Genomic DNA, 15,841 nt, shown 5'->3' on the forward strand with positions numbered 1-15,841 from the left:
GGTTCACCAAAAAGTATCATAATTTTCTAACTATGCAACTTTGTATGGTCACCTAGTTATTTTTCTCTCTCCCAAATGTCGAAGCCTCCTCAAAACTCCTTCAGCACAAAAATTTATATTTTAATTTAAAATTTTGGCGTGCAATTATCAGTTTGCTTCAAGCAGAATAGATTGCAATGGAAATCGAAATAAATGCAAATTGCAATAATATGCGAGTGCAGAGTCATAGTTTGCACCAAGTTAAATTTCTTCTCTGTGAGTGCTTTATTTTCCTTGTTCTGGAAGGATCTTATGAGTTTTTAGCTGAAAATTTATGATGCTCCTTATAAACTATCTTAACATAAAATATCCACACGCGTTTTCTGTGTGTATTGATCCACATATATTTAAAGTATTTTTGAAAAATTTCTTGAAAGATTTAGAAGATCTTGTACTCTCTTTAATATACACCGATTTGAAAGCGTATGATTCAATTTGCGAGTCTCGACTAACTGTTTTCGTGGAAAAAGTACAATTCCTGAATTTTCTTTCCTGCAACGAATTAAGAAGACTTTTCTGAAAGAAGTCTTAAAATTAAAAAAGTTTCAGCTGCTAAGATAACACACAACCATGCTAAACATTTAATATCAAAGCGGAGAGCAATGTCTCTTACCAATTGATCCAGTTGCTGTATTCTTGTCTGAACTTTTTTTCTCAGCTTTTTTGGGTGTGGTTTTGTTACTCAAAGGTGTTAAATCCACTTGAATGTCGCCGTTTGAATCTTCTTTTCCGGGTGGAGGTGCAGGAGAGGGGAGTCCTAGTGGCTTTCCCCACTCCTCGACAGGGTTCCAGATCAGAATCCTTTTATTTTGATTATTTATATTATTTGGAGGAGGTGGAAGACCGAGCGGTTTACCCCATCCTCCGATTGGATCCTTGTCATTATCGTGAGATGTGCTAGATGTCGTGTGGGAATGTGTTTCTGTAGGATATATTGACTGGCTTATTGTGTGAGTAGATGTTGTTGTTCCTTGCGACACGGTCGTGAAAGTAGAGTCGGTGTGCTCAAGAGGAATGCTACGGTTAATATTGTTGTCAACAGAAATATTACCATTCCCTATATCGTCACTTAAATGTTCAGGTCTGCTAGAACTGGTTTCTGTGTGACCACCACTCGAAAATGTCATGTAAGATCCCAGCTCTTCTCCGCGCTTTGACTTGTGCTCTTTCATTGCCTTATCAAAATCAATCATTTCATCACTCTTGAGGAGAAACTGTTTGCTGTACTCTGAAGAATAAACTAAATTTTCAATCTCCTCTTCCTCCTCGTCTTCCTCTTTAGGAACATAAACAGAAGAATACATCTCGTGTCCACCGAGGTTTCCATCCGATGATTGCTCGAAAGTCTCGGGTAGGGCCCCGTATAAAGAACTTGTCATGACAGAGGACATCTTATGTCCCTCCGTTTCATATTCAGAATGAGATGGTGAGTGGGTGACATGTGAGGCAGTGCTCATTGGAGAACCGGGTAATTCTTCATCACTGTCACCGGGTCGCCACATTTGCATGCCGGCTCGGCTGATTTGACCACTGCTGAGATCACTCTGTGGCGTAGATCGGTCTCCCAGTTCATAGTCACGATCACTTGCTTCAGAACCAGGTGTGCTACTCCGCAAATCGTGGGCTTCACGACGGAGCTCAGCAATTATTCCGCTTGTTAGGACACCTTCTTCCTGAATGTGCTGGTCTTCACCAGTTGAATAACTAGTATACATTTTCTCCTTACCAGTAGATCCTCCGACTATTTTAAAATCACTACTCCTAATATCTACAGATTTGGTATCACATATTTCCTTTGATTGAGCGTCATCCACTTCTTTTTTCAGCATTTCATCTGAGAGAGGAATCATTTTTGTCTCTGAATCACTGGTTTCTGCTTTTGTTAAAGAGCAAGAACTTTCAGATTCTTTACCTGAGCCATGTTTTTCAATGAGAGTTTCTATCTTTTTAACCTGATCGGGAGGTAACCTTGTGTGAATTGGTTGACAATCAGGTACTACTTCATGCATTGGTCTGCCTCTGAATGGTGATGCATCGAAAGACTTGCTCCTCACCTGATCTTCTGCTTTCAACTTTTCTCCGAAAACATTCACTGACATCGGTTCATTTTCTGTAACTCCCAACTCGGACTTAGATTTTGTAATAAAGCTTTTAAGAATTTCTGAGCTTTGATCCATTTTCAATTCTTCAATGACATTCTTAGAAATATGATCTTTGATTTCTTGAACATCAAATGAAGACAAGTTCTCTGTCAGAGTCTTTTGCAGCGAGAGTTTTTCATCATCTTCATGAGAAGAATAGGAATAGAAGGACTGTGTCATGTCAGTTGGAAATTGTTCACTTTCTTCACCTACCATACTAGTTTTCTCAGCTACAGCGTCCTTGGATTTGTCCTCAGTTTGAGACGAAAATTTAGCTGATTCGTGACACACATCTGTTTTGGTGATAATGCATTGAAGATCTCTCTCACCAACTGTTACAGAAGCACTCAATGACTCTGCTTCTTTCTCTGACAAATCTGAGCCGCTAAATTTATGAGCTTGTTTTGCAGACTCCTGTAATAATTTCAAACTAGTTTCTTCATGAACAGTTGATTTTGTTGTTTCATCTGTTGATAATAATGGACTGATGGGCTTTGAGCTCTTGTCTGTGCCTGATATGGGGCTGACTGATGTTAGACTCTCATCAGGAGACGGTGCTGAAGTAGATAGTGCTGAACTTCGGCTATATGCAGGAATCGAACTGGTGTCTAATTTTGAGTCAGTTATTGATAATCGAGGGGTCATTTCGGCTGTTCTGTCTGTTGGTAATGAATTCAGAGACTTATCAGTATCTTTAAATGATTGATCAGACTTTGGGCTCTGATCATTCGGCGGTATCGGACTGGAGTGCTTAGAACTTAAATCGGAAGGAGGGAGGGGACTGGATGATTTTGAGCTTCTATCGGAGGTTGGACTACCCCCAATTGATTGCTTTTTAGTTACAAGCTCTAAATGACTGTCTGTTTGTATTTGTTCCGATATAGAATGAGAGGACTCGTCATGTTTTGATTCAAAAGTAGAACCTAAAATTTGAGACTGAGAACTTAATGTGGATATAATTTTTTCGGAGCTTTCAAGCGATGTTGGGGATGTATGTACAGGTTGAGGACTGAAAGACTTGGAACTAGGACTTGCTAATTTATTATCACAAATGTTTTCTACAGATTCTTCAATCCCTCCATGGGATAAATCCGCTGAGTCACTTATCACATTAGCTTGGAAGGAGCTGGATAATCTAGTGCCTTCACTCTCTATTAAAACTGAACTTTCCTCTTTCGTCTCTTCTAAAACTATAGAGGCATCGCGAGAGGACGTAAGATCCTTTGAGCAAGCAGTAAAATCTTCCGATTTCAAGTCTAACTTTTCATCTTTTTTGTTTTTAGAATTATCTTCATCGAGGCTTTTGGCGGAGCTTGCAGTTTTTGTTGCGTCATGCAGAACTCCAACTACTGTTTCAAAGCCAGATTTTATGAATGAGGTGAAACTGGATGTGGTAGAGGTAGACTCCGCTTCATCTTTTGCGGTAATGTGACTCAAGCCTTCTGTGATCTCTTCAACCGGTGGAGTTGACCCAGTTGTCCGTGAACTTCCACACGTCGACTGTGTTGAGCTGTGAAGATCAAATCCTTTCTCCACTGGCTGCTCTGATTCATCTGACGAAGAATGCAGACCTGATACCTTGGAGCAAAGTGAAACTCCTACACTCTCAGATTTTTCGGATATTGTCGTCGTTGAAACAGTTGACTCCTCTTTACTTAAAGTAATGGACTCTTCCCCCTTACTATGCAATTTCCAAGATGCCTCTTTATCATCTTCCAAAGATTGTGAGCTTCTTCTTAACTCATCATTTACCGATGTATCAGTAGCGCTGCATTTAGTTTTTTGCACTTGACTCGCAATTTCATCTGATGCCATTGTTGTTTTGTCATGTTCTTCTTTTGGATCTTCAACTGTGCCAGGTGAATACGCATGAGATTCAAGAGTTTCACTTTTCGATTCTTTTACTACAGAGACGGAGGAAACAGTTTTCAAGGTAGTATCTACATCAGCTGAAGGGCTTACTGTTTTCTTTATTGACCCAGTGGTCTCTGGAAGGCTGGATAATTTCTGAAGTCCTTCATGGACAGCTGTTGAACTTATTTTTTCTGAGTCCAAAGCGGACATGATAGATTCTTCAGACTCATTTATCATTCCAGTGATGCCCCCTTCTACAACGGGGCTAGGGGTTCTTTTGTGTAGATTTTCTGCAAACTCCATCCCTTTCATTTGACTAGATACTTTCCCTGTTTCTCCTCCAGAACTAATGTCAAGGCCAGTTACCGATTCGGTAACTTTTGTTACAATGTCAACCGTATTAACAATTTCATCACTTTTTACTAAGCTGACTAGTTTTGAGGCTGTCTCTTCTTTGAAAGCTAAAGTTTCAGTCTCCGGCAAAGTACCAGGTGGTACTGAGCTCAGTAAATTAGAGGGGGATGTTGTTGTCACTTCTGGAGTTTTAGTGCCTGAAAGTGAAGGGCTAACTGCCTTTGGTGTGTTATCGGATGGACTTGAAGATTTTGGAGAACTTTTGGCTTCAACATTAGGACTGGAACTTTTGACGCCTTCTTTAGAAAGTGTTGGAATCGAGGATGATTCCGGTAAAGGCGCATCGTTACTTGCTGGGGCTGGGCTGCTAGCAGTTTCATCCTTTGGAAGTTGGACGACTGGTGGTGAAGGGCTTCGTGCTGGCGATAGGTGATCCTCTCCAGGGCTTGCAGTTTTTGAAGTCATTTCTTCACCCTTCAAACTTTGGCTACTCACGCTGGACTCTTTTTCTTTGTCAACAGAAAATGTTGGGCTAGGAACAGGGGAGATGGAGGTAGATGAGGTAATGTCTGACTTTTTATCCGTTGGTGGGATTGGACTCGCTGCTTTAGAACTTTCTGCAGGGCTTGCTGATCTTGGTGTCAGCTCTAACTCATGACTTGCACTTGACTTCACTCTCTCGCTAGATGGTTCAAGATCATGAGAAGGGGAAGTAGTTGTTATCTGCTCAGATTCTTTGCCTGATGGAGAGTCCGAGCTGCGACTATCTTCTTTTTTAAGAATATCCTGCGGAACTGTCGAGGCAGTTTCCACCATGGTATCTTGAACTGGGCCCGAGGGTTTCAAACTCTCTCCTCCATCCATGACAGGAGATATTTGTTTCTGACTTATATCATGACTAGGACTTGTTGAATGTGTTTCTTCTACGAAGGACGATTTTGTCACTTCTAAAGAAGGTGTTTGACTAGAAGATTTCACTCCACCCGAGCCTGAAGTACAACTTGTAAACTCAGAAGTCAAGTTCTGCTCACTAGAAATGCTAGATTTAACTTTTTCATCTGATATTAAGAGGTTTGTTTCTGATTGTTTTTCCAATTGACTGTGTTCAGTTTTTCCAGGACTTGCAACAGGAGAAGCTTCAGCAGTTGATGGCGTAGGCTGTCGCTCCTCAAGAGTCGTCGATTCTAAAGTCAGCTTAGTATCGCTGGCGTCAAGCACTGGACTTTTCATATCCAGGATAGGCGATGCTGATTTTTGTTCCAATTTTTCATCAGATGTTGGTGTAGCACTAATAACGTTTGAACTGAATGACTTGGAAATGTCCTCAGATATTTTATGAGCATCAGATGCGGCACTATCAATTACAGAACTAGTAGATTTTAAAATTTCCTCGGTTTTTTCATCGCCATCATCAGCAGGCACAGGACTTTTTGTTTTTGGACTTGAAGGTTTAGAAACCGAATCTAGTGTATCGTTTGTAGCAAGTAACTCCCCTACTTTTTCTGGACTAGATAATCTTGAACACAGTTCTAATTTCTCATCAACAGCAAGTAAAGGACTTGCTCCTCTTGAGCCGGGTGATTTTGAGACTGGTTCCAATTTTTGAGCAGCTTCTAAAGTAGGACTTCCAACATTTGGACTTCTAGTGTGAGGTGAAGTTGGACTTAGCTGTAATTTTCCATCTTCTGCAGGTACAGGACTCGTTGCTTTTGGACTTAAAGATACAGGAAGTACTTCTTGTACTTTAGTAGAATCAATCCGAGGACTTAATGTTTTTGGACTAGGTGACTTAGAACTCTGCTCTAATTTTTCATCAAGAGCAGGTAATGGACTACTGATTTTTGGGCTGGGCGATTTTGAAATCACTTCCTCTGTTTTAATATTGTCAGGTGTAGGACTTGCAGCTTTAGGAGAGAGAATCTCTGAAATTTGCTTGGTTTCTACATCTTCAGTGGGTATGGGACTTTTTGCCCCCGGAGTAGATGATTTAGAAACCTCCTCTGGTGTTTTGCCAGAACTAAGCTGAAGATTTTCTTCCTTTGGACTCGATGGTCTAGAGCTTTGTTCAGATTTTGTATCAAGAGCAGGTAATGGACTAGTTGTTTTTGGACTGGGTGACTTCGAAACACCAGCATCAGTTGTAGGACTTGCAGCCTTTAAAGAGAGAATCTCCGAAACTTGCTTAACATCCACATCTTCAGTTGGTACGGGACTTTTTGCTGCTGGACTTGATGTCCTAGAAACCTCCTCCAGCGTTTTGGCAGAACCAGGTTGGAGATCTTTTTCTTTCGGACTGGATGGTCCAGTGCTTTCTTCAGATTTTTTTTCAGGAGCAGGTATGGGACTCGCTGACTTTGGACTGGATGACTTTGAAATCGCATCAGGTGTTTTACCACCACCATCTGTAGGACTCCCAATTCTTGGGCTAGGTGACATTGAGACCTGTTGTAATCCTTTGTCATCTATTGGAACAGGACTTGTCGCATTTCCACTTGAAGGCTGAGAAATTTGTTCTGTATTTTTAGTATCATCGAATGTTGGACTTTCAACTTTCAGAGCGACAGACTCTTTTTTGACAATATCCTCATCCTTTAGTTCTGGACTGGTTGGTTTCGAATTTGAAGATCCAGAAAGTATTTCAGGTGTTTTACCCACAGCAAATGAAGTACTATCTTTTTTCGGACTGGATGATTTTGGACTTTGCTCCGATTTTTCTTCAGTAGTAAGTTCAGGACTAGTTGCTCTTGGACTCGACGACTTAGATGCTGTATCTGGTGCTTTACTGTCATCCAAAGTATAATCTCCTATTTTTTGAATTGGAGATTTTGATACTTGCTCAAAAGTTTCATTCTCTACAGGCAAAGGACTTGGTGCTTTTGGACTCAAAGACTGAAGCAGATCCTTTGGTCTTTCACAAGAATCAAGTGTAGGACTTCTTGCTTTAGGACTAGAAGATTTTGCATCATGTTCAACAGGTGGTGGGCTTGATGTTTTTGAACTAAATGACTCTGATTTTGTTATTTTACCAGCATCAGTCGTAGGACTTGCAACTTTTGGACTAGCTGACTTCAAAACTTGATCTGGTCCGTGGATATCTGTTGGTGCTGGACTTTTTGCTTCTGGACTTGATGACGTAGAAACTTTTTCTAAAGTTTTACCATCTTCAAAAGATGTCACTCTCGGCGATTGGTTATCATCAACAACTTGCTCACCAGAGGATTTTGAACTCAGTTCTTTTTCTTTGTGACGCAGATCAGGACTAGCAGCCTTAGGACTAGGGGACTCTGAAATAACTTCTGGTGTTTTACTGGCCTCAGGCAGAGGACTAACTCCTTTTGGACTGGATGATTTTGAACTATCGTCCAATTTCTCATCGATAGTAGGCACTGGACTAACTCCTTTTGGACTGGATAGTTTAAAACTTTCGTCCAATTTTTCATCGATAGTAGGCACAGGTCTAACTCCTTTTGGACTGTGTGACTTAGAGCCTTGATCTAATTTTTCATCGATAGTGGGCACAGGACTAACCCCTTTTGGACTGGGTGATTTTGAACTTTGATCTAATTTCTCATCGAAAGTGGGCACAGGACTAACCCCTTTTGGACTGGTTGACTTTGAACTTTGGTCTAATTTTTCATCAATAGTGGGCACAGGACTAACCCCTTTTGGACTGGATGGTTTTGAACTTTCGTCCAATTTTTCATCAATAGCAGGCACAGGACTAATTCCTTTTGGACTGTGTGACTTAGAACTTTGGTCTAATTTTTCATCGATAGTGGGCACAGGACTAACCCCTTTTGGACTGGGTGACTTTGAACTTTGATCCAATTTTTCATCAATGGTGGGCACAGGACTAACCCCTTTTGGACTGGGTGATTTTGAACTTTGATCTAATTTTTCATCGATAGCGGGCACAGGACTAACCCCTTTTGGACTGGTTGACTTTGAACTCTGATCTAATTTTTCATCAATAGTGGGCACAGGACTAACCCCTTTTGGACTGGATGATTTTGAACTTTCGTCCAATTTTTCATCGATAGTAGGCACAGGACTTACTCCTTTCGGACTGTGTGACTTAGAACTTTGGTCTAATTTTTCATCGATAGTGGGCACAGGACTAACCCCTTTTGGACTGGGTGACTTTGAACTTTGATCCAATTTTTCATCGATGGTGGGCACAGGACTAGCCCCTTTTGGACTAGGCGACTTTGAACTTAGATCTAATTTTTCATCGATAGTTGGCACAGGACTAACTCCTTTTGGGCTGGGTGATTTTAAACTTTGATCCAGTTTTTCATCGATAGTAGGTACAGGACTTGGGGACTTTGACACCACATCTGGTTTCTTACTGACATCAGTGGCGGGACTTCCGTCTTTTTGGCTGGAAAATTTTGAAACTTGCTCCAATTTTCCATCCTCTGAAGGTACAGGACTTACTGACATAGGACTTGCAGACTTCGGCAGATCCGCTAAAGTTTTACTAGCATCAGGCACAGGGCTTACTCTCTCAGGGCTGGATATTTTCGAAGTTTGTTCTAATTTTTCATCAAAACCAGGTAATGGACTTGTTGCCTTTGGACTAGGTGACTTTGAAATCATTTCCGTTGTTTCAGTTGTGGGACTTGCAACTTTTGGACTGGGGGACTTCGTAACTTGTTCTAATCCTTTGCCTTCCTCTGGTGCAGGACTCGTGATTTTTGGGCTGGGTGACTGCGAAAGTTGCTCCGCAGCCTTATCAGCCATAAGTGATGGGGTCTCATCATCTGTTTTCTTCATTACATCAACAGGTGTGGCTGATTTATGAGCAAGCTCCGATAACTCATGATCTGCAATTACAGAACTTGCTAATTCGTCACTGTCAGGTTTGTCATCAAGAATTTCTAGTTTTTCTGGAGCTTCAGGATGGTCTTTTTCATGAGAATCTATATTTATTCCTTTTGTATCTACAGCTGAATCTTGCAGCTGGGTTGCAGCACAACCCTCAGCTATTGCAGTTGTCACTTCCTTGTCAGAAGTTGCTTCATCTATGAGTGCTTGTCTTGAGCTAATGTCAATGTTCAGATTTGTGTCATCAGCATGGATGAAGGACGGAAGCTTGGCATCCTCAGGAAGAGCTGTGTCTGAGAGCTTGGAGTCAACTTTTAAGTCCTCCTTATCAGATGAGCTCTCATCCTTTGAGTGGTCTGCTTGTGCCTGAATTTCCACAGTAACTGGAATAATTGAGTCTGAGGTTTCACCTTCAACTGCTTCTTGTTCCTTAGTTTTTGGTTCTAACATTGCATCTGGAGCTTGTGCCTTTGTTTTGTCATCTGATTTTTCAACCTTGGTAAAAGCACAGACAGTGTCATGTTTAAATTCTGAAGAGGCTAGCTTACTTGGCGATTTAGGAGTACTTGGTGTTGAATCAGGAGTGACAATAACGTATTCAACCTGCCCTGGCCGCAATGTTTTAAACTCAGGCTCTGCTTCCACCAATTGCCCAAGACTATCTTGATCTTTGTCTTCCCTCTCTGCTTTTGTCAACTCTATTTTTTGTTTAGCATCGTACTTATCCTCCTCAGATTCTTTTTCTTCACCTTTTTCGATGATTGAAGGAAGCACCGAGCTAGTTTCAGTGAGTGACCAGTCTCCTGTTTTATCTACTTTTTCAATTTCTCCCTCATCATGGGCCCCGATTTTCATAGCTTTCAGAGGAAGTTTTTCTGGACTACCTTTCTCCGACAGTTCATCATCACTCTTTTCTCGAATTTCAAGTTTCTCTACTGAAAGTAGATTACTATCTTCTTCCTCTGTTAACAGTTCACTCCTTAGAGATGTCTGCTCTGTCACCTTTTCTTTGAGAGGTGTCTTATCTTCTCTCTTCTTGCTGTCAATGTCCAGTTTGACAGGGGATAACTTTTTGTCATATGGAACATCTTCAACAATGGGTTTTTCAAATGAGACTTCCTTCTCAACACTTGACTCATGCGTGTCCTTTGAAGCATCAAGTGATGTCTTTACCATACTTTCTCCTCCTTCTGTTTGCACTTCTCCTTTTTCCTTTGATAAATCAATATTTCCATCTTCATCTTCTTGAGGTGGGATTTTTGCTGGACTTTCTTCTTCCAATTGGACCTCTTCTTTTACCACTGTGCTTTTTAAAGATAGTTTGCGCTGAAAGTCTGCGTTTGCGCCCTCGCTTTCCTCCATTTTAGCACTCTCTTTCTTTTCACTCAGATTTCTTGGGTCTGACTCATCAACAAAGGCCGTTTTATCAACCTCTGCAACAATATGATCCTTGTCTGCCTTAGAGAGAGTTTCAGATTGTTTGTCTTTCTCATCTGAATCAATTAATTTTTCAACCGATGACTTGCGAGAATCTTTCGGCTTACCATGCTCTGGTCCGAACTCATCGAAAGACTGAGAATCAAACTCCTCGTGAATGGGCAAATCTGCCACTTCATCCGGTGTTTTGACAATATCACGAATTGATTGAGTCGTATGTCGAATAAATTCACTATCTGGTTTGATATTACATAAGTTTGGTTGCTCATCGGCTTTTTTCAAGAGAACTGTATCCTCTTTCGTCTCCTCTTTAACGTGTTTTTCTTCCACCGTTTCATTTATGTTATCAAGTGGAATCTTTTCATCTTCAGGCATCGTTGGGGCAGTTGTTGCTCCACTTTCGCCTGTTGTTGACACTTTTTCATCTGGCAAACTTTCAATTTCTCTCTCTTTGGATTTATCCTTGATGTCAACCAGTTTCTCTTCCGATAATTTTTCTGGGGTAGAGATTTTAACTGGACTACCCGATGTCACTTCTTTCTGCTCCTCAGAGGAGACTTCAGCTGATTTTTTCGCTTCCTGTTCGTTTTTAGAAACAATATCGGTCGCGGAGGTAATAATATCATCAACCTCTCCTTTTATTTGGTCCTCTCTGTCAGCGGTCAATAATTCCTCAGCTTTGCCAACAATTTCAGCATCTTTGACGTCGTCTGATGCTCCATCATCTTTCTGAGACATTTCATGTTCTTCGGTTTCCTTTTTTATTTTCTCATTTTCAAGCAGATCTAAGGCTTGTTTTTGAAGCTCTATTTTGTCTTCAAGTATACTATCCTTCTCTTCAGTACCACAAATTTCCGCGCCATCTTTGACAATTAATTGATCATTCATTGAGGTATCTGGCACCAGTTCTACTTTTTCAATAATCAGAACCTCATCAATTTCTCCGTCAGCGCTGATATTTTGTTCGTTTTTCATAGATATAATGGTTTCTTCTATTCTCCCGGACTGAATCTCAGCTCTCTCAGCAAGTATGCTCAAACTTTTCTCTTCAAGAGCTTTTGCAATAGCTTTACGTTCGATAGTTGAAACTGCTTCTGTGGCAGCAGAAACAACTGATTTTTCTTTGTCTTCTTGTTTCTTTTTCATCACTTTGGTTGATTTCACAGGCTTGATCGCTTTCATTGGTGATTTAAGTTTTTCTTTTGGTACCTCCGGTGACTTCTTTCGCTTTGCCACTACTTTTCGCTCCGGCCTGGGAGCAGCCTTGACTGTTTCTTTCTTATCAGCTTCCTTTTTCTCTACCTCTTTCTTTTCAGTTTCTTTCTTATCTTCCTCTTTTTTGGTTGCGACAGGTTGCTTCTTTGCAGCCACAGGCGGTTTTGAGGTAGACCGGGCAGTGCGAGTGACTGTCTTAGATTCAACAACTTTACGATTCTTCTCCTCTTTCGTACTCTTGGCTGGCGTTGCAGATGGTGATCTAGTTTTCGTAATTGATCTCAGCCTATTGATATCAGTTTTTCCATTGATTTTAGTGTCGGATGTTTTCCTGGGTGACTCAGGAGGTGATTTTGATTCTTTCTCTCCTGAAATTGACTTCTTTTCAGCGATTCGACTCCTCTCTGTTTTTGTCTTTTGAGTGGGTTTGACTTCTCCCGCTTTGTGCTCCTTCTTTTCAATGTTGGCTTTTGGCTTTTCATCTGCTTTCATCACTGATTTAGTTTCCTTTTTCTCTCCAGTATCTTTCTGCAATTCACTAATAACTGGACCATCTACCTCCTGTTTTCTCTCAGTTAATTCAGATTTCTTAATTTCAGTCTTGTTCGATACTTTAGATTTTATGGTGCTTGTCACAGTGCTTGATGATTTTTGACTACTACTAACAGCAGAGACCGATCTCGACACAGTTTTTTCATTAACATCTGTGACATTTTTTGTTTTGATGTTCTCAGTCCCTGATTTTTCTACACTAGTGTATGTTCTCTGCTTACTACTAGATCTGCCAAAATTAACCGTTGATACTGACGGTGACAGTGATTTTGCTGAGCAAACTGGATGCTTTAAAAATTCTAAATGCCGTATTCTCTCGAAGCCCTCTAGAATTTTATGTTGAGGTGCGCTGCCTGGGAACAAAATGCGAGTGATGGTGTCGGATGGATTAGCAGGCTGCCACACTAGCAAAGCACAAATTGATACGATGTTAGGAAGTGGAAAACTATCTTTATCACTGAGCTTTTTGCTGAACAATTTGGAATCGCCAGTATTCCATTTTGATATGAATTCCCTAACTTCCCTGCTGTCTTTAGCAGGGCTTAAAACGTACATGTCTAATTTTCCGTGACCTACTTTATGGTACAAATTGATTGGCTCGATGATGTTGTCTCGATAACAGGGATGAGGACGTAAATGTAGAAACCGCAAATCTTGCACCATATCATGACCTAAATCCAGTAAATTGATTAACAATCTATCTTTGTCTTTGTCGCCATCTGGAGACAGAATGTTCTTCCGTTCCTAGGAAAACAAGAAGAGAAAATTGAAATTATTTTTCATTGCAGAGAAAGTTACTACGTTTTCAGGAATTCTGTAAAACAAGAATTTTATGAAATTTTAAATGACCTTAAGTATTAAAAGACATGAGCATGAAAAACGTATTTGAATGCTCATAAGCTTATATCTTGGAGACAACTTCATAAAATTCAAAATTTATGGGATTACAAAATTTACATTGAATTTTTGTCTGCGCACACCCTAATCCCAAAGACTTCAGATTTTCTAGTCCATTATTTTCCATGACAATGATGCAAACTAAAATTTTCTAACCTTAAGTAATAAATGAGGCGTTGGGTACAAAAAAAGCATTTCATAAGAAATGCCCTTTTTTCGTAAAACATTTCTATGTATCCCTCATATCCTTAAGTATCATCACACCAAATATAAATACAATCAGATAGTATTGATCACGAGACGAATTAATTTGTAGGAGTGGGTCGTGACGTACTGGGTAAAAAAGCCCCTCAACATATCGGTAGCTTTAATTGTTTCTTTCAACTAAAAAATTACTCTCAAAAAAGAATTGCAACTGTCATGTCAGTATCTTCCTTGGGACTTACATTTTCATGGAAAAAAGAATTGAACATCTGGCCAAATCTGTTGCCGGGAAGAACATTCAAACTTTCAATCCCTTATAGGTATTTCAAAATAAGGTTTTTTAAGAAATGCCCTTCTTGCACCCAGCTCCTCAATTATAATAAATTAGGACACAGTCTGTGTGTTCTTCCCAATTTTCATCATTTAGCTCAAAAAATAAAAATGAAAAAAAAATTTAAAATTAAAATAAAATAAAATGATAATACTTAATCATTTGGTGTATGAAAGTAACTATTGGCCGCGGCTTTTTTTATCAAGAAACATTGCTTGATATTATGAAACATTCCTTAGCAAAAGTAAAGTAAAAATAATTTGATGAATTTACCTGTAAATTACAAAAGAAGTGTCCTATTTGTGGGTAAACTGGATTTTCCCTTTTTCTCCTCACTAGAGAGGAAATTCCATTGATATTACTGTTGTTGATTCTTGTCATAAGAACTGCATCTAAACGATCTAAATGACGGACGAAATTCCAGAAACATGCTTTTCTGGAGAAACCTCCATCTACCAACATATTAAAACCATTGATTCCAAAGAGTGCGGCATCTCCTTGGCCGCCTGGAAAAACATACAATGTTGGGTGGCTGAACCTAATATTTCCAACCACATCTGATGGTTCCAACAGTTGCTCAAGAGAGGTAGGTTGAATATATTGTCCGAGATAGTCAACAAATTTTTTCACAGCTTCGCTTCCTGCAATATAAAATTTTTTAAATCAATTAAAATTACGAAGAGACAACTTTGGTACGTACAAACATACAGGTCATACCTACAGCAGACTTTTTCGCTATGTGCAACACCCAAACGCCAATTGTGTCTTCCTACCAAAAGGTTATTAGGGCAACTGGTATCATGAAATCTCGTCCTGCTGCTATCCCTTCATGGGCCATCTCCATAGCCTTTTCCAGGTGGTACCCGATCCAAAACTAATTAATCCAACTCCTTCACTGACATACTTTGCAAAAGTTCATACCCTTCTTTGGTATGATAAGTAATTTCAAAACCATTTATATTACCTACAGCAGCTTTTTGAAACTAGAAATGAAGAAACATGGCAAGTCTCTTCTTATAAACTGTATATAATAATAGGTTTATACTTCAACTATGACACTGCTATCGAATGGATTATGAAAACGTAACAGGTTGGGTGTATTTTCACCAGGATATTTAAATTAGGTATACTTAAGCTCTTTCTCACCCCCCTGTAGAAGCATAGCTAAATTCATTATTTTGTGCATTGCTGTTCTTAGAATTTTTTTCCCCTACTTTAAAAAAAAGGTTGTTCCAATATACCTAATGAAATTAATTAATTATTTTTAGTAATGCAAGCAGTGAATGGTAAAAACATTGAGAAAATAATGTGTCCTTATGAAATAGAATACAAGGAGAGAGTGGGATTCTTACCTGGTGAAAGCTTATCAAGTGGATTTATGGTAACTTTACACAATTTTCCAAGTTGTTCTTTCCCTAATCGATTTGTATTCCACTCTCCTTCAGGAGCACAGTGGACATCTACTGTTACAGTATTTTCATATGCCCTTATAACGCGCTGAACCTCTATCTCTTGAAATGTGTCGACAAAATCTGCTAAAGAAAAGGTTCCATCCTGAAATAAAAAATTAAGCACTCATAAGAAAAAAATGCCAGATAGATTTGTACCTGTACAATTCTTTGGGTCTAAAAAACTCCACGAGTACAGCAAAAAACACTAGTTTTTTAGCGTTTCTCGGCTCAGCAAGCTGATTATTGAAATTGATAGACAAAGCGATAGAAAAAGAAGGCAAAAAAGTATATGAAGGGACCCTATTGGTGGAAGCGGGTGGTTGCGATGGATGAAGGACGTAGGTGATAGACTAACTAACGACAACCCACGAGAGATCCGTTAGTCCATCATTTACCCCCTTAGTCTATAAGAACCACCCATTTCAACTAATAGGATCGCTCTATACTCCCTATGTCTCCTTTGTCTATATTTTCAATAATCGGCCCGCAGTAAGCAAGGCCGAGTCTGGGGACCATACACATTCCATTCTACGCCTTGA

At 39.8% G+C, this 15,841-nt stretch overlaps 1 protein-coding gene across 2 annotated transcripts in view; it reads right to left on the minus strand.

Annotated features, from left to right (window-relative positions):
* LOC109035786 (uncharacterized) overlaps positions 1-15,841 on the minus strand; it is a 130,631-nt gene that overhangs the window by 5,359 nt on the left and 109,431 nt on the right. For both annotated transcript variants that reach the window (XM_019049566.2, XM_019049557.2), the window contains exons 5-7: positions 15,204-15,405; positions 14,125-14,492; positions 653-13,163 (exon numbers count right to left, since the gene is read on the minus strand). In XM_019049566.2, coding sequence (XP_018905111.2) covers positions 653-13,163; positions 14,125-14,492; positions 15,204-15,405 — 13,081 coding nt within the window. The remainder of the gene's footprint in view (positions 1-652; positions 13,164-14,124; positions 14,493-15,203; positions 15,406-15,841) is intronic.

This window comes from Bemisia tabaci, chromosome 4, assembly GCF_918797505.1.
Source record: "Bemisia tabaci chromosome 4, PGI_BMITA_v3".
Lineage (NCBI taxonomy): Eukaryota > Metazoa > Arthropoda > Insecta > Hemiptera > Aleyrodidae > Bemisia > Bemisia tabaci.